Below are 19384 nucleotides of genomic sequence, written 5' to 3'. Positions count from 1 at the left end.
TATATGAGAATGTACTACTGTGTATTTTTTAGGCAGTAAGTGAAGTTTAATTTTAAGTAATATTTTAAAGTTTTTTAATTAAATAAATAAATTATGAATATTGTAAAAAAATTTTATTTAATTTATTTACATTTGAGATGTAAATAAATAAAACATTCAATGAATAGTTTATGAATAATTTTAATTTTTGTTTATTTATATTTATTTATTAAATTTAATAAATAATCATGAATAATATTTTAAATTTTATTAATTAAATGAATAGATAATAAATATGATAAAATTTTTTATATAATTTTTTTACATCTTTGATCTTTTATTATTTTGAGTATAGTAATTTAAGTCAACTAATTTAATCAGGTTATCATAATAAAAATTTTCAAATTACAAGTTATTCAAATGAGAGATTTTAATTTTTTAATTTTTCTAAAATTCAATCCAAGACCAAACTTTGGCTTTGGACATTCAAATTTCTTCAAATTTGATTGAAAAAAAAAAGGTACAAATTGGGGTTCCTATCAAAGAAAGTGGTCCTGTTAATAAATAATAAGGGGAGGAAAAGTATCAATGTCGGGTCAGAATAAAGAAATACCAAACGTTAACAAGATAAGATATACAGTGCAGAAAAATTGAAGCAAACCAAAATAGGACAAATTTGAAGCTTTTTGGCTAATGGTGGCTGGCAAAGTGACAACAGCCACGATAAGCGGTCTTCAATTCAGAAAATGCTTTTTCAGGAAAAATGGTCCACCTTTTTTTTTGTCACATTCCCACGTGTCTTTAATGGTCCGTCAACTTTCGATTGCACGACATTGGTCAATATCCCCATTGATGGGGTGCGTTAAAAGTTCTAATTCCACTGTGTAAGATATTTATTTCAGTTATTGAGCGAAAGTGCCGCAGAAATAGTGGAAACGTGGTGGGTGGTGCCTGGTGCCCGATACAAGTTACATAACCGGTGGCAACTGACATCGAGGTCACTGTTGGGCTGATGGCATGGCTGAGCTTATAACATCAAACGGATCTTATCTCGTTTGTTTAATAAAATAGACTCGAGCCCGCGGAAATTTGGCCCGCAAGTTATGGAAGAGATTTATCAATAAGTCACTAAACTTGTGTACCCAAGCGGATCAAAATTGAATGTATAAATATTAAACAACAGGGTTTTCAAAATGAATTTCTAAAAATAGGTAGAGTGAGATGGAACAACATAGTCCTAGTAAATATTGGTACAGAAGACAAAGTACGCAACTATAACAGTTCCTTCTTTTTTGGTTCAAGAACAGGTGGGTCGATATCGATTCCCATGTTAGCAGCTGTCCCGGCTATAATTCTCATAGCTGATTCAATGGTCGTACAATTCAGGTCAGGTAGCTTTTCAGTTGCAATTGCACGTACTTGGTCAATGGTGACCTTCCCCACTTTCTCTTGTTTCGGGTCTTTAGAACCTTTCTCCACTCCTAGAACACCACACGGTATAATCAAACTGCATTATTACTCCAAGAATGATTATCCTTTTTCCAAATGGTAGCAAATCGTCGATAGAAATTATTTTCCTATGTTTTCCATCAATCACAATTTGATTCTAACATACTCATTTCTATGAACAAGTTGCTTAGGCATGTGATCACTTATGTACTACTACAGTAACCATTTCAAGACAAGATTGTTAAAAACTTTCCTTCATCTTGATCAAATGCTACCTACCTAAGATGATCAACCGAAATGTACCATGTTTGTATGACTTACAACTTGTAAACTAATCATAAATTTAATGGCCATACGGATCATAGAATGAAGATATATCCATTGACAAGAATCAACACTTTTGACAAGGTCTATGTGCATACAATCAATTCATATTAATATCAAACCAAGTTTAGTTTCCCTCTAATGGAGCAGAATTTACTTCAATAGAAGATTATGCTCTGATTTGGAATCAAAACAAAATACCTACAGTTTCTAATTTTACTTTTATTTGGACACGATCCAAGATTGCATTTATTACTTAGATTCTTAGAACAATCAACACAAAGCCAATAAGTGTGTTAGACTGCCAGTGTATATCAATATGCAAGGACAAAAAGGAACAAGGTTTACTTAGAGGGACAATACTGGTGATATCTACACAAGGCATTATCTCTGAGAATCGGCAACAATGTGAAAAATCTTTACACAAACAGCAAAAAATAGTCCAGCAAATGGCACAATATATTTTTGACTCCAAGATGCAAACAAATCTAGCTGCACATACATGAGGACTGAATTATAAATGTTATCATATTGACAACTGACATCTACACATTTGAACTTTTCAACACATTTGAACGTACAAAATCTCTATTGTTATCTAAAATTTATTCAATTTCTGTTTCTTTGACATTCCATGAACTTTTTTTCTTTTTTTGAAGTCAATCCATGAACCTAAATTCTCTACAAATCTACTAATGTTATTCAACTTAGTGCAGTGAATTGAATGTCCAACAACCATGCACAACACAAAGTTTGGTTGCAGTTAACCATTTTGTCAGAAGACAAAGGTTTCAATTTGCATATCGTAAACAACCACCATTTTTTTGCCAAATGCATTTTAATCTGTGGATGTACTAACAAGAATATGATCACATACTTGCAACAAAGGGTATTTAACTTTCCCAAAATGCAATAGTACAAATCACAGTGTAGAGTCATTGTTAACAACTTGCTACACAAATAAATATAGAAATATTTTAGCTTCCGGACCATTCAAAATATCGTTCCATTCCAACCGATTAAAGAACAAACTTGCCACAATACTTCAATTTAACTATTTTATCGAGAACAAGAATTTAAATTCAAGCATGACATATCAAAAAAGCCAATGCTGAACTAGAAGACATGGAATCATCCCTCATATAAAAAATCCAATGACCTCATGTATAAAGAAGATGTTAAGTAATAAATTTAATTACTAATGAGTAAGTGGTAACAAAGAAGCATACCAGCTGCCTTAAGTAACAGAACAGAAGCAGGAGGCGTCTTTAGAATGAAGGTGAAGCTTCTATCCTGGAAAGGAATAAACAAAAGAAATCAGGCATATGTTTAGCAGAAGCTCAAAATTGAAGAAGTGAAGAAAGAAACCCACATCGAAGACAGTAATTTCGACAGGGATAACGTAACCAGCTTTATCAGCAGTTCTAGCATTGTAATCCTTACAAAAGGCCATAATATTCACACCCTTTGCTCCAAGTGCTGGTCCAACTGGCGGCGCCGGTGTCGCCTTACCTGCCTCCAGAGCCAACTTTACCACTCCAACCACTGCAAAACACATAGAAAAATAGCAAGAAATGTCAGGAAATACAGAATTGGGTATCCAATATAATGAAAGACGTATACGAATTCGAATAAACCTTTCTTGGCTTTTCCACCGGGTTTAGGAGGAGCCATGGCAATGACCGATAAGAATCTTGGAGTTGAAGAGAGGAGGGGGTTTTGTTTTCTGTTGAGGAATTGGAGAGAAATGCTGGGGTTTGACGACAAGTTGAAGGGTGAAGGACAAAGAGAAGAGGAAAGCTTGGCATTATCTATGTTTCTTAGACAAATGGAAGAGCTGCGATGATGGAAAGTGGATAAAGAGGATGCCATCGAGAGGGGGAGGATAGAGAGAACAGAAAGAAGAAGATCAAAGAAATTTTTTGGATAAAACCCAGAATTCTATCTTCAAAAACTTCAACCTATCTCCAATTGGGCTTCAGTTTGAGTTTGAGTTAGAGCTGGATTTTCACTCAGACCAAACTAGGCTTTTGGGCTCATTTCTTTTTCTTTTTTGTACTTTTACGTTTGGATTATCTTCAAAATTTTGATGTTCATAATCTTGGAAATAATTGGATAATTATTGATAAAATTTTGATAATTTATGATACAATTTTGATAAATTTTTATATATTTTGATAATTTATGATATAATTTTGGTAAACTTCAACAAAATTTTAGTAATTTTTATATAATTTTAATAAATTTTTATACAATTATAATAATTTATGATATAACTTTTATAATTTTTATAACAGTTAATATAATTTTGGTAAGTTTCTTATATAATTTTAATAACTATTAATATAATTTTAATTTTGATAATTTTATTATAATTTGATTACTTTAGATATAATTTTGATAACTTTTGGTATTTTTATATAATTTTTATAACTTTGGATATAATTTTTATTTTAAAAATCTTAGATGTAATTTGATAACTATTGTTAGAAATTCGATAAGTTTTGATAAAATTTTAATAATTTTTTGTACTTTTATATTATTAATATATGATTTAGGCAACCTAATTTTATGAATATTTAAATAATATAATATTTGAATCTTAATTTTAAAAAGTAAATTAAGAGTATATTAATTTTGTAAAATTAGAAGTAAATTAGTTTATTGTTATATTAATAGAAAATAATTTCCTCTACTTTTTGCTGTATTTACCTCGCCTTTTTCCTTACAACCTACCTTGGGCCTTTTCTATTTTCGGCCACAACTTAAATTGGGCCATAGTAGCCTTTCTATTTTAAATTTTGAATTTTCCCCGTATAGCTATGCTTTAGGACAACCTATGTTTAACTGTTTCTGTTTGGACCAAACTGTCCTCTTCTCAGCCCTTTGTAGCTTTTGTATTTGGAAAAAAAAAAAAATTTAACCTTCCCCAAAGACATTCTCAATGTTGCAGTGGTGATAATATTTTTTTTTATTATTATTTTAACTTTTTTTATAAAATCTAATAAATATTTTTATTTAAAAGACTTAAGAGATTCATGCATTTATAAAATCATTAATAATTAAGACATACATGTGTCTTAAACTAATGATGGTGCATCATTGCCCCTAGTTATAGATATTTTTTACTATCAATTTATTCTTCCAAAGCCACATAGTATAATTTATGTGGACCACTTCAACATGCAAACATATGCTATGACATAGATGTTCTAATATCAAATTACTCTTTTTTTTTCCCCTATTGCTCTGGCTCTAGCATATATGATTTAACTTGAATTACTAACATCCTAACAATTTGAATTTGTGGTTCAATTTAGATTATTTTTAGGAGACAAATTCTTAACGTTTGCAAATTTTATTTATTTATTTTTTAAATTACACTTATAATATTTTTTTGTTTGAGATCTTTCAATATTCGATAAATATTTTGAACTTTGATTAATCCAAAATTAAGTTGGATAACATTTCATAAGAGAGAAATTTTTTAAAACTTTTTTTTTTATTCACGATACTCAAAATCAAAACTTTACTTAAAAAAAAAAAAAATTTATCACTCGAATCACACAATTTGAGTCACTTATAATTAAATATTATATTTATATAATCAATTAATAAATTATAACTTAATTAAACAATTAAATTCATACACAATAAAATTTAAACTTAGACTTTTAAAGTTTCAGTGCAAATCAAGGCTCTATCGTCAATTTTAATTTTTTTTATGGCTTAAGTTTGAGTAAAAATATTCTTATATGCTTAGTAGTTAAGCATTTAGAAGCTGGGTATTCTAGATTTGGACTAATACCAACAAGTTAACAAGAATACTTTAAGCAAGGAGTAGTTGAAAGTTTTTTTTTTATGGATTACTTGTTAAGATAAAACCCAACATTTCAGTGGTCTTTTTTTTTTTTTTTCCTGTTGAAAAGTTGTTATTGAATCTATAAAAAAAGAATTTAAATACTAGAATAGAAGTTTTGCAAAAAAAAAAAAACCTCGAGTAGATACTACCAGGCCGAGTAGATGTGAACTGACCTTGTCCATTGTTGCCAAATTTGAACACAAATCCAATTGAATTGTTGCTGTTTAAGTTTCCAGGAATTATTATGTTCTTGATGGTTGTTGTTAATAGTGCCTGTTTCTGTTAAGCCTTTCTCTTCTATCTTGACGGGTTCTTCCCCGTGACACAAAGTCTTGAGAAGAAAAAAAAAAAAAAAAAGGAGGAAGTTGCCTTGACGATTTAGGTCTTTAGGAGTTTTGCAATGGGTTTGAGTAGACCTCAAAAGCCTGGCAATGGAGTTTCTACCAGATGGGTTTCTCTCTTTTGCATTGCCAGCTTCTTCTTGGGTGTACTTGTTGTCAACAGGTTTCTCTCTCTCTAAGTGGAATGTCCAATAATTAAGATCTTGTTTTGAAGTGACAAACCTTAATATTTTCTGTTCCTTTTTACTGGGTTTTAAAATTTTTAAGCTTTAACTATTGTTTCATTTCTCTGCCATTTTGTTCCTGTACATCTTGTTCTTTTTTAAATATTGTACATGTTGGAGGATCTTTCTAATTGGTGCAGAATTATCGAGCAAAATGTCTCCCTATGGATAGATTTACCTCTTAGGTTGCTGGATTTGTGATTCCAATTGTTGAAATAAGTGTTCAATATTATGTTTTTGGTATTAGGTGGATCATGCGAATGATTTTCCATGGTTTTTAACTTTTCCACGGGTTGTATTTGGTATTATGGTTGATAGGAAGATGAATGAATCTGTAAGACCTCTCGTTGATCTTGACTCTAGCTAGATTTTGAGGTCTTTGTTATGCTTCCTATACGGGTTCCATTGTTCTGTAGTAGCTCATGAAGGCTGGAGCGGATTTAGTAATGCATGACTATGGGACATAGTGCGTTTAATCTCTTTGAATTTGGGTTTATAACTTCTGCTGCATGAGGAGTTTGCACTTTGTATTTGAGCGCTGGATTGTCTAAATAGTTGATTTTGTACACTGGATCAAAAGCTAGGAGCTTGCTGATGGGAATGAAACTAATTGTGATACTAATATTTGGTAGATTTCAAAAAGATAATGAATGTAGATTTTAGCAAGCTGGTGGCAGCTAGTGAAAGAGATATCCCTGAAAATGGAAAACTGCTTTTGGAGGATAGGAGAAAGTGGTTCTTGAACTCTGATAAGTCGGGATATCACCTATAAACTTGAGCATTAAGTTGTCATGTAATGTTAACACATTTATGAGTTGTCACTTTACTAAGGTTGTCCTTTTGTATCATTTCTTTTCTTAAGGCATCAAACTTTGATCTCATGAATTGCATGATATCAATGCTGTTGTTTGTTGGAAGGAATCTGCCTCTTCAGTTAAATCCTTAGTGAAGGTGGGATTCACTCCTAGGTTCCCTTTCATTACTGGTCTGCATTTCTTAATTCTTTATGTTGTTGCATTTGTTTATTAATGATAGTTTTGTATGCAAGTGTGCATTGACTATTGGTGTATGGCACTTTTTACAGATTTTCGGCTATTCCTGATCCAGTTAAAATGGATGAGGAGGCTTCTTCTGTACAGAAACATCTGGGAAAAGAAGTTCATCCCATGGTTAATTGTGATAAGGCAAGTTTAGATTACAAAGTTGTCATAAGCTATATTGCATGCAAAGAATCTTGATGATATTGTGTATATTATAACTGGATGCTTCTGTTCAGGCAGGTGATATTCTTTCTCAAGTTTCACAAACTCATGATGTAATTATGTAAGTTTGTATGTCTTGCTGAAGGATTTTTTTATAAGTTCCGGATTACTTTTCCACTTTATAACTCAATTATTATGTTTGTTTTGGTCTTATTTTTGAATTTTTGAAGTGAATGCCCAAAGTAAGTCTTGGGTATCTAAAATTTATTTAGAACTTAAGATGGTCCGCATGATACATACTTTCAGGACATTAGACAAAACAATCTCCTCACTAGAAGTGCAGCTAGCTGCAGCTAGAGCTGCCAGAGCAGATAGTGAGGAAAGGTCTCCAATGACTACAAAATCAGTAACTGAGAACTTGAAGGATCGCCAGAAAATTTTCTTTGTTATGGGAATTATTACTGCATTCAGCAGTAGAAAACGAAGGGACTCAATCAGGGAAACTTGGATGCCTCAAGGTTTGATTCAATACTCTTTTGGCATTCCATCAGGCATTCACTAGGATCTTGTCAATTGTTTTACTTTGAGGTTATTGTTCTTAGGGGAGGAATTAAAGAGGTTGGAGAAAGAGAAGGGAATTATAATGCGATTTGTCATAGGACACAGGTAAATTCAATTGAAAGTTTGAAGCATTTAACTTTCACATGCTAGTTAGCTTTCTGAGAATGATAGTTTTGATGAAACGTGTTGCATCTGTGGCTCTCAGCGCAACCCCAGGTGGTGTTCTGGATCGTGCTCTTGGTGCTGAAGAAGAGCAACACAAGGATTTTTTGCGCTTGGTATGCTCCTCTTACATGCCTTGGACCAAGCTGATGAATTATCTTCTTTAATTTTGGTTTGTAAAGCACGATAATGGTTACATTGTCTTACAAAGAGAAGAGCCAATATTTGTAAAGCTTTTCTTTCCCCCCCTCCCCCCCCCCCCCCCAAAAAAAAAATGTATTTATATAACTAGAGTATGGTTTTAAACCAGGTGGAATGTGGGAGAAAAATTAATCTAGTTCCCAAGTAGTTAGGGTTTAAGACTTAGTTGACTTAAGTAGTCACCTGTACACCACTTACTCTCACCTCTTTGCCTAGACCCTGTTTAAAAACTTCTACATGCCTTTTCTTGTTCTTTGCTTATAAAATATTTGAAGTAGTTCCAAAAGTTATCTTGATGACTACTTCATAAGTTGGATAGTTAAATTAGTGTTTAAACATTGAAGCTGGACTTAGTGGTTTTGAAACTAGGACTGCATTCTCAAGAAATTTGTTGGATGCTAAATCATAGACAAAACAAAAGTTATATATAGTTTCTTTGAAGCTTACATAGTATTGCCTTTTTTGTTTGGCAGAATCACATAGAAGGTTACCATGAATTGTCATCAAAAACGCAAATGTACTTTTCCACAGCTGTTGCTAAGTGGGATGCTGACTTCTATATTAAAGTCGACGATGATGTACATGTAAATCTAGGTTAGTGCTGCCACATTAAGTTTCCAAGACCTGCATTTCTTCTTCATGAACAGATTTGTATCAGGTTTGCTAAATAGATATGGAATATTCTACAGGTATGGTGGGTTCTACACTGGCCCGTCACAGATCAAAACCCCGTGTTTATATTGGCTGCATGAAGTCTGGACCTGTTCTGGCGCGGAAGTAAGGATTAAATTTTGTGAATTTCCCCAATTGTCATTTTTGCTTTCTTTACCACCATAATTACGTCTTGCTCTTATGTACAGAGCGGATAAGTATCATGAGCCAGAATATTGGAAATTTGGTGAGGAGGGAAACAAGTATTTTAGGCATGCAACTGGACAAATATATGCAATCTCCAAAGACTTGGCCACCTATATCTCAGTCAATCGGTAAAGCCTTTTTCAGTAATATCTTTCTATTCATGCTTTTCTTCATGATTCTGTTGATTATATGCTTGCTTTCTATCTAGGCACATACTTCATAGATATGCAAATGAAGACGTCTCTTTGGGTTCCTGGTTTATTGGTCTTGATGTTGAGCATATAGATGATAGAAGTCTCTGCTGTGGTACTCCCCCCGGTAAGATGGTTGCCATTATGCTTTCTTATGGTCAGCTTGGCTATTTTCATCATTTGATAGTTTTAGCTTTTTACAATTGCTCTGCTGAATCAAAATCAATTTGTTAGCTTTGTAATCTTCATTCTTTATTCATTGCTGAAATTATCTAGCAATTTGACATAGGTGATCTCTGCTTTCTACTACCTATAAGGTTTATGTGTCTGACCCTTGAAATCATCCTGATGAATTCTGGCAGCAGTCTAAATTGTTATCCATGATTCTGAAAACTTTGGGCTCTTTCTTAGTCCAAGCCGTAATTTGCTCTTAAACAAGATAATTATCAATTAAAAAAACTTAAAGAAGAAAAAAAATAATGGCAAAATTGTACAGTTCCTTCATTCTTTCCAATTGAGTATCTTCATGGTTAAATACTCAAATATTAATTTCCTAAACTTGTGTATTACGTTTACTCTGTATTCTCAATGCTTTCCTGCCATTGGGAGTGCAATGGAAATAACCTTTTCGTGACAATGTTTAAATTTCTTTGATAGATTGTGAGTGGAAAGCACAAGCTGGGAATCCCTGTGCAGCATCATTTGATTGGAGCTGCAGTGGCATTTGCAAGTCTGTTGAGAGAATGGAGGAGGTGCACCAGCGTTGTGGGGAGGGTGATGAAGCCATCTGGCATACCAGTTTCTGAAAGCATACCACTAACCTGGTTGTAATATATTTGTATAAGTTTGATCAACGCTATGCATCAAACAACACCGTCTATCCCAAATTTTGCCTATCAATATCTAGGGACAACTGGTACAGGATTAAATTAATTACTGCACATATTCTCATTTTCAGGGAAAAGAATGAAAGTCTTTTAGTTTTAAAGTGTCATTCTCGTTAACTGAAATTGACGGACAGCAGGTTGGCTTTGTTTTTAATGTATTTGAATCATTGGAAGGTTAGATCAAAACTATTTAAACAGGTTGATGTAGGCTTAGGGATGTTGACATGACCAGGTCTATAGAGCTTGTTGATCAATCAAAAGGGAAGATAGTAGTCGACAGAGTAGATGCATTGGCAGGATTCTTCAGTGTCAATAGGGAACACTCCATTTTTTTCTTTTCCTTTTTTTTGGTTCTGTGGTTAATATTTAAATTGAATCAAGCACATGCCATAGATTGTTCATAGTTATGACCTTCCCTTTATGATAGGATGTTATATCTTGATAAGATCGCCCCATCTCTCAAATTCATGAGTCCTCAAAGAAGACTTTCTGATGCTGATTAGCTTGAAACTTGTAATGAATGAAATCTGGATCAGTTTCTAATAGGTAAATTTTTAAGAAAAGTAACCCTTAAAGCGACAGTAGAAATTACTAACTTTTCCCAAAATTATTTTGAAAAATATCCACTTTTTCCTTGATATCCCTAAGAACAACAAAATTTTCCCATTTAGATGAATATATTTGGGATAACATATTATAAAAAGTGAAATCCGAAGAAAAAAATTATATAGTAGTGCTCTTTTAATTAGACTTACACAATATATGTATATATTATAAACATGTTGAATATTATCTTTTTAAAATAATTATATGAATAAATTTAGCTTTACCTACATTAATCAGTCATTTTGTAGGTAAGAACCAAATATCAGGTAGGATCACAACCATAAAATATATTAAGATGACCTTGAAAATCAATGCAATTTTGCACAAAACAAACATGGCCTAACAGGAATGCAATTCTATACATCACAAATTTATGTTGGATCTGCGTTTCCATGTGTTAAATTTTGATTCGTGTATCCAACCAAAAGTCTGAACAACCCATTAAACGTTTACATCGCGTTGTAGTCCTGGAAAATGAAGTGTGATTTTGAGGTCAGTGACAGCCGAAATTGAACTCAAGATACTTAGAAATCTCGAGAGATTTTATGGTAAGATTCAAATAAACATGCCATCCAGATAACACCACTGTTTTCACATTCGAATTGTGGATCTTGTCTGACCCCTATTTAGTCATGCTCAGATAGCTTTTTCTCCGTCCTAAAATTGCAATTCCTCAAAGTCGAACAAACATTTATTTGATTTGTGAGGGAAAAAAAGAAAAAGTATAAAACATTGATGTATTCCACTTGATGGATCAAACTTCTCAAATTGAGGCCGTGCGGCTGTTCATACCTAACTTCATATTCTATATTATTTTTAAAGTGACTATGCATCTAAAAATTTAATTAAGTTTATTTATATAATTATTTTTAACAAATAATATTTAATAATTTTAATAATTGTAATTTTTTATTTTTAAATTGTGATCTATTATTTATATATATATATATATAAGGACAATGTTATAATGAACAATGTGACCGTGGTCCCATCGGAAAAGGGTTAAGACCATATTTTGCTTTTTGAATCTGGGAACCAATGTCCCAAACCCAATTTCAGTCCCATGAGAAGTACACAATTTGCATGTGAAAGGTATGGGTCGTTTTTTAGTGTTTTGATTAAACCTACTACCGTCGGAGTCATTTGTCTCGTGGCTAAAAGGCCTCTAGCCGCTCTCACGTCGTCAAAAGAGGAGAGTCCCACTTTCCAAGCCAACCGATGCCTTGACATCAAAACAGAAAAGCATATGCAGTCGGTGAATTGACAACAATGCCGAGAGTTCCGTGGTTGTCGGTTTCCATAATTGGGATCTTAATTTTTAGGCTAAACTATGCAATGTATGAATTATTTTATTTTATTTATATTTAAATAAATATATGTTAATATTATTTAATTATTTAATATATATAATATAAATAATATAATTAAAATATCAAATTAAAATAAAAATAAAATTTTAATTAAAAATTGATAAAATTTTAAAATATGATAAATAATATTAGAGAAAAAAATTATAAAGATATTGTAAATAATATTATAAAATACACTAACAAAATATTAAAATAAAAACTAAAAGTTTTATCATTCAAATTAACTTTAATCAATTTCTATCTTCTCCGTTTTTTTTTCATTTTTATACACCTATAAATTTATGTAATTTTAAAATATATTTTATTTATGTAAAAGAAATAATGATTTTAAATATTAAAATAAGGTAAATGATAATTTACTTGCATGTATATATTTTTTTTAAGATTTTCAGTAATATCTCGATTTTCAATTTCTGTATGACTTATTAAATTCTTCAACTTTATTTTTCAATTTTATTAGAAAGTGGACTTGTTCGTTGGTTGGATGATAGATCGAATTTATGATTTTATACATAATTTTTTTAAATATGGATTCAAAATATTATTATATTAAAAAATTTTATTTAATTTCAAATTTAAAATATATTTAATATTATAAAATTTTTAGCATTTTAATAATAAATATAAATTGAATAGATGGTTTGAGTTCGACTTGAAACAAAATCTAAAACTTGTAAATGTGAACAATGAAACGCAACCAAAGTCAATGACAAATTTTTATTTTTTTAAATTTACATTGGATGTTTAAAAAAATATCAAATGCTTAATGAATGATATTTGATATGAAAATTAAAAAAAAAATCAAATTGAATATCAATCTATCCTAATTTTATATAAATAAAAAAAGTGTTATGACTTTGAAGAGTAATGAGCATAGAAAATTACAAATCTTTATACAAAATAATAATTGATGGACGGTTTATATTATATATAATATGATTTTTAAATATTCTAATTAGTTCATGTTATTTGTAATAATGTTTTGACATAAATGGCAAGTTTAAATCATTATAATCAAGCATACTAATAATGAAAATCTCTTTGTATATTGCAAGAAAATTGAATTAAGAGAAAAAATAATACATAATTGAGTGAAGAGTCAAAAGTAAAGATAAACTTACAAAATATAAAAATAAATGTTTATGTAATGTTGCATCGTATAATATATGAAAAAAAAATATATTATTTGATTAAGTAAAGTGTCAAAAATAAAAATAAAAGGTTTACAGGTAACACCAATAAAAATATAAGAATACATGTATTTTTATAATTTTACACATTATAATATATAAAAAAAAGACAAAATTAAACCCAAAGAATTTATCATAATCATCTAGAAAAAAAAAAATGCTTCTATAACTTTCACTTTGTAATGTAGAAAGAAAAGAAAGTCCACTTAAAAGTGGAGAACAATGCCAAAAAAAAATCAAATTGATGTTAAGAAAGATGCTAAGTAATCATTTATAAATTATTAAGAGATTACTTTTTATTTTTTAAAATAATAAAAAATTAGCATAAAATCTATTAAGATAAAATCATTTGATATTTTTAAATTTCAAAAGATATAATCAAAATTATTAAAAAATTAAATTTAAAAAATATATAATTACCTTGATTATTATAAAATAAAAATAAGTAGTGCATATTTATCTTGAAATTTTGATGATTGTTTTTAAGAATAAATTATTTAATTAATAAATGAACATATAATAATAATAATAATAATAATAATAATAATAATAATAATAATAATAATAATAATAATAATAATAATAATATAAATCCACTTTGATTTAGATTAATAAAAAAAATTATCTTTAATTAAGCTAGACTTACTAGTTATTCTGAGCAGCTCTTTTATGGATTCAGGCAAGATTATCAACTTTTCAAGTTGTCAACTTATGCTATTGCTCTGCAACTGCATGTGAACACTAACTTTTTCCTTGGTCGGTGTTCTAACCTTTCTCTAACTTGACGAATTGACAAAATTTTGGGCCCCACTTGTAATCCAACTTAATTTATATTAGTTTTATTTGATTGCTTTATTTATTACTAATTTTTAGTGTGAATATATGTTATGTTGAAAATATTTGACTGTATTTATAATTTTTACTTGTAATACAACATTTAAGATATATTTAAAAGCATATATGATAGATAAAGATGGTTTTTTTTTTTGTTGAAAGAAAAACTTTGAATAATTAAAATTTTCAAATATATATATATCTTAAAAAGATTTGGATAACCAATGATTTTTTAAATACATTTATTTAATCCATAAATAAAAAAAGAATTAATTTTACTTATTTAAATAAAAATCTTACCAAAAAATAATAATTTTATCTATTTAATTTTTTGAATTTAAATTGGTTTTTCATTTAAATGTTGAATCTTTTGGATAATTCAATAATTTTTAAAATATATATTTTTAAATAGTTTAAAATTAGAAAATATCTTATGTGTTATTATAAAAAAAAAATTTAAGAATTTTTTTATACGTCAAAAAGAGAAACTATTCACATAAGCATCTATATCAGTAAATATTAACTAATAACTATAATATAATACTAGATTTAAGTATGTGCAATACATGTGATGACAATTTCAATTTATAATAATTTTTTAAAATAAAACAAAGATAACAATATAAAAAGAGTTTGAGAAAAATTAAATTGCATACATGTTAAACGATAACTTTAAATTTTTTATAACCAAAAAAATAAATAAATCTAATAAAAGTTTACTAATTATCAATGCTATAATTTAACTAATTAAAGAAAAATAAAAAATAAATAGTTGAACAATTAAAATGTAACAATAATTTAATCACACTAAAAAGCTATTATGAAATTCAACTTTATAAAAATTCTATGTAATGAAGAAAAAAAATCAATTAATAAAAAATAATTATAGAAAAATTTTTAAATGGCGTTTTACCATTAAATTTTTTCAGGAAAAAAAAAATAAATGTTATAAACTTTTTTATTCTTGAAAATTTATGTCATTTTTTCATTCAATAAAAAAAACCCACATATGTTAATAAATGCAAACACTCGTACTTTTATGAGGTACCTTTATTAACCATGAAGTTGGAGTTTAAAATTGAAAATTTACAATCCAATATTATTTTCTTTATTAGTTGAATTTTTATTAAAATTTTGAAGTTAAAAATTGATTAAAAGAAAATGCATAAAAAATAATTGCATCCTTAATAAAATAATTGCATCATAAAAAACTTATGTTGGGGAATAACTAAATTTATCAGCACCACAAAAGACTTGAAACAAAATTATTAAAAAAATAAGATGAGAAATTTGTTAATACATTAAAAATTGGATTTGTTAATTGATTCTAAAATAAAAAAATTAATAAATCAAAATAAATATTTATGTAACATAATGAATAATAGCATTTCAATCGATCAACAGAATTTAATAAAAAAAAAAAACTATGTATTTAAATAAAGTAAGGAAAATAATTGTATTGTATAAATGTACTCACAAACATGCATTATATGAATCAAATAAGATATAACAATAATTGATTAAGGGAAATGGCAACTAAGAAAATACCAATAAAAGTTTGAAATTTTAAGTTAAAATAAAATAGTTAGTAAAGTTTGTAGGTGATAGGAATAACACTAACTAGGTAGGATGTGTGTACTCTTGATGTAAAGTTTTTTACTTTGATGCAAAGGTGAAGGTGGATAATTGTTAGCAAATATAACAATATGTTGGCTAAGATTTCTGCAGCAAGAGAAAGCCTCAAACATGTTATAGTCAACTATGTAAAAGACGGATACAAAATTCTAGTTGATTTTGTAAAGCAAGTTAATTCTAGTGGTCATCCTTATTTATCACATTAAATTTTATTTAATTTTTCATTAGTAATTGGAATATATGGAAATATATTAATGAGTAATTAGCTTTTTATTTAGTTTCTATTTTTATTTGTATTATTGACAAAATTAATCTTAACTTATTCATATAAGGTAAAAATATTGCATATTTAAAAGATAATAAATGTAATTAATTTAGTGTAACTAATTATTTTTTAAGTAATAAAAATGTTACTATAAAATATAATAAAAAAGTATTAAAAAAATAAAATGCATTTATTAAAGAACACATGATGATTTTTTAAATCCATCCATATGTAAAAAAATGTAAGCTATCCACATTGGACTATTTCCATTTTTATTAAAAACTTTAGTTTTTATATATTTATATAATATTATTAAAGAAAAAAATTATATTAAAATATATAGTTGATAAAATTGCTATTCTAAAAATAAAACATAATAATTGCACAAACAAAAATGAGTAAAACCTTGATAAATTTACAAAAGAATAGCAAGCAAGATTACAAAATAATTTTTTTCTAAGAAAATGGTGACAAAATTGCAGAAAAACAAAGTTAAAAAATAATCAAATTCAATTTATTTAAAATTATTTTTCAAAGAATATTTGTATTTATATTACTATCAAAATATATTATCGTAAATATATTAAAGAGTTACTATTATTAATCGTATAATATAAAAGCAATAAAATACATAGAATTAATGTGATTTTTTTTCAAAATTACAAAATTTGAATTCTTGCCTAATCTGTATTTAAAAAAAAAACAAAACAAAATCTTCCATAATTTAGTGATATTATTATCAACCCGTTATATGGCTAATTTCTCTTTCTTTATCTACTATATTAAATTTCATTTAATTTTTAATAAGTAATTAGAAAATATGGAAATATATTCATGAGTAATTAATTTTTCATTTAATTTTTATTTTTATTTGTATTATTGACAAAATTTTATGTTAACTTATTCATATAAGGTAAAAATATTGGATATTTAAAAGGTAATAAATGTAATTAATTTAGTGTAACTGATTATTTTTTAAGTAATAAAAATGTTTCTATAAAAATAATAAAAATGCTTTAAATAAATAAAATGCATTTATTAGAGAATAAATGGTGATTTTTAAACCCATTCACATGTAAAAAATGTAAGTTATCCACATTGGACTATTTTCTTTTTTATCAAGAGTTTTGGCTTATATATATATATGATTAGGGAGCTATTACTAGTTTTTTTGGATTTTTTTTTCTTGGAAAGGTATTTTTGGATAATTTTAAATCAATATTTTTTATATAAACTTTGTATAAAAACCGCAAGCTTGTTATTAAACGGTTATGTAATCTTATTAAAATATCACCTAAGCATCTAGAATTTAATTTAAATGGTTCGTTCGTGATGCATTTCACTTATAAATTTTTTTATTATAATCAATGACTGAGTTAAAATTTTATATAAAGCGGGTCAAGTGAAATACATGTACATATACAAATATAAATATATATGTATACACATATTTATATTAATACGTACATGCACATATATATTTAATTAATTTACTTAAGTACATAAAATTGAGACATCAATGATCAAAATTCTTAATATATATTTGAAACATATAATAAGAGTTTTTGTTTTAATGATATTTTATATGAACATTTATCATACAAATTTGTTGGTACGTAAAATTATCATAAAATTAAAATTAATAACTTATTAAAATACAAGAAATTAAATTAAAGCCTCCTATTTATATTTTTATGGAATTTTAAGAATCACTAAAAATATGATACTAAATAAAAAATTAAGCACTAAATCATTAGGATCCAGGTAAAAAGAAAACAGAGCTTTTCTACGAAATCTTTGTTTTTACCAATTCATCTTACTGGTATTCATTATTATTAAAATTTATATACATTGTCATTTATTTACTATACAAGTGTTTACATTGTTTAATAACATTATGAGTAAATTATTTTATTAAAAAAAAACTTCACACTTTACATGTATATTCATTTATACTATTCTTTTTATTTTAGAAAAAACAAAGTTTAAATTTGAAAAAATAATGCTCCTAAAATTTTAAAAAGATTTAATAAATTAAAGATTTAAAATAAAAAAAAGGGAGACAATTATATTATTTTGAGGGACCATCCATTTATTTTGATAGATATATTTTAAAAATTAATACATAACATTATATACATCCAAATTATAATAAAAAACTATATAAGAGTTTATCATTTATAAGTGAGTTTTATATAAACTTTTAACAAAATTCGTATAATTTTAAATTATAATTGATTAATTAAAATGTAATAATTATAAGTGATATGCTTTTATTTCTTTATCTTTTTAAGAGATGAATCCGATAAAATTGAAATTCGATCATAATTTTGAGATTTCTCAAGGTTCAAACCATATTCAACGGCTTAACAAATTAGGATTTTTTCATGAGATATCTTGTAAAATGAGTGCTGCTTAAAGCTGAAAAAGTCTTGATAAAAAAAAAAACTAAGAATTAAAACAATAAGAAAGAAAGAGGTGATTGTTTTTCCTATACAATAGAAGGTACTATAATTTGGATTTTTACCCAAATTTCACTCCAACATCTAGTAAAGGAAAAAAAATATTGTTAAGAGAACAAAGGCCTAAAGCAAGTTCAAATATCTTTCCCTTCCATGCCCCAACTACTCAAAAACATATTATAAAATATGTAAAAGCATGATTAAGTAACTTGCTTAATTCATTTATTAGAAAGTTTCAACTCAATTTTGTTGAAAGTTGAAACCTTCTTTTTTCGTTCAAAACTCAACCAATCGACCAAAAACAAGTCATAATGACCAAGTTAAACCAAACCATCGGAAGTCTTTATTGTTATTATTTTTTTTTTTTTAATTTTTTTGGGTTGATGGTCGGTCAGAAATTGGCAACACTTTAATCCGTGTTCAATTGATTAGTTCAAGTATCGAAGTCAATTTTTTTTTATTCAAATGGTATAGTGTTGACATAAATGAATCAAATTAAAGGGTTTACCAAACTTTCCCTTGAAAGTTTAGCCCTTTCATGTCCATTGTCGGTGGCTACAAACTTACTACTAATATAAAAATATGTTCTCATTTTCCTTTAGGTTCGAATTTCTTTGTTTTAAGTTTTAGTAACACAAATTTGAACCAAATATCTCATTTTAAAACTACTTACATGAATTGTTTAATGATTTATTTTTAATTTATGTTTTTTTTGCTAAAAAAAAATTATGGCAGGACTTAAAAAGTTGTTTGGGCTTATGTATATTTGAGTTTATTTCTT

General features: G+C 27.7%; 2 protein-coding genes across 3 annotated transcripts; one reads left to right on the top strand and one right to left on the bottom strand.

Annotated features, from left to right (window-relative positions):
* Window positions 1–1113: 1113 nt before the first annotated feature.
* Window positions 1114–3682, bottom strand: PRPL11 (plastid ribosomal protein l11). The gene is made up of 4 exons (XM_022866455.2): window positions 3390–3682; window positions 3125–3297; window positions 2982–3045; window positions 1114–1460 (listed from the first exon to the last, which is right to left on the bottom strand). Exons 1-4 carry the CDS (start codon window positions 3622–3624, stop codon window positions 1252–1254), a joined length of 681 nt encoding a protein of 226 aa, XP_022722190.1. The 5' UTR covers window positions 3625–3682; the 3' UTR covers window positions 1114–1251.
* A 1916-nt stretch (window positions 3683–5598) lies between these two features.
* LOC111287507 (beta-1,6-galactosyltransferase GALT31A-like) lies at window positions 5599–10342 on the top strand. 2 transcript variants are annotated; one of them, XM_022878120.2, is made up of 11 exons: window positions 5599–6118; window positions 7264–7363; window positions 7456–7502; window positions 7688–7899; window positions 7984–8047; window positions 8148–8220; window positions 8779–8899; window positions 8995–9082; window positions 9166–9291; window positions 9372–9481; window positions 10012–10342. In XM_022878120.2, exons 1-11 carry the CDS (start codon window positions 6015–6017, stop codon window positions 10158–10160), a joined length of 1194 nt encoding a protein of 397 aa, XP_022733855.2. In that variant the 5' UTR covers window positions 5599–6014; the 3' UTR covers window positions 10161–10342. The 2 variants fall into 2 exon arrangements, with proteins under 2 accessions (XP_022733855.2, XP_089602369.1); XM_089746243.1 differs by having other exon boundaries at window positions 5867–6118; window positions 7264–7367; window positions 7460–7502.
* Window positions 10343–19384: the final 9042 nt, after the last annotated feature.

Source organism: Durio zibethinus, chromosome 17 (assembly GCF_047325235.1).
Source record: "Durio zibethinus cultivar Kanyao isolate XHJ-2024 chromosome 17, ASM4732523v1, whole genome shotgun sequence".
Taxonomy (NCBI): domain Eukaryota; kingdom Viridiplantae; phylum Streptophyta; class Magnoliopsida; order Malvales; family Malvaceae; genus Durio; species Durio zibethinus.
Note: the sequence above shows the minus strand (reverse complement) of the source record. Positions and strands in the feature narration are given on the sequence as shown.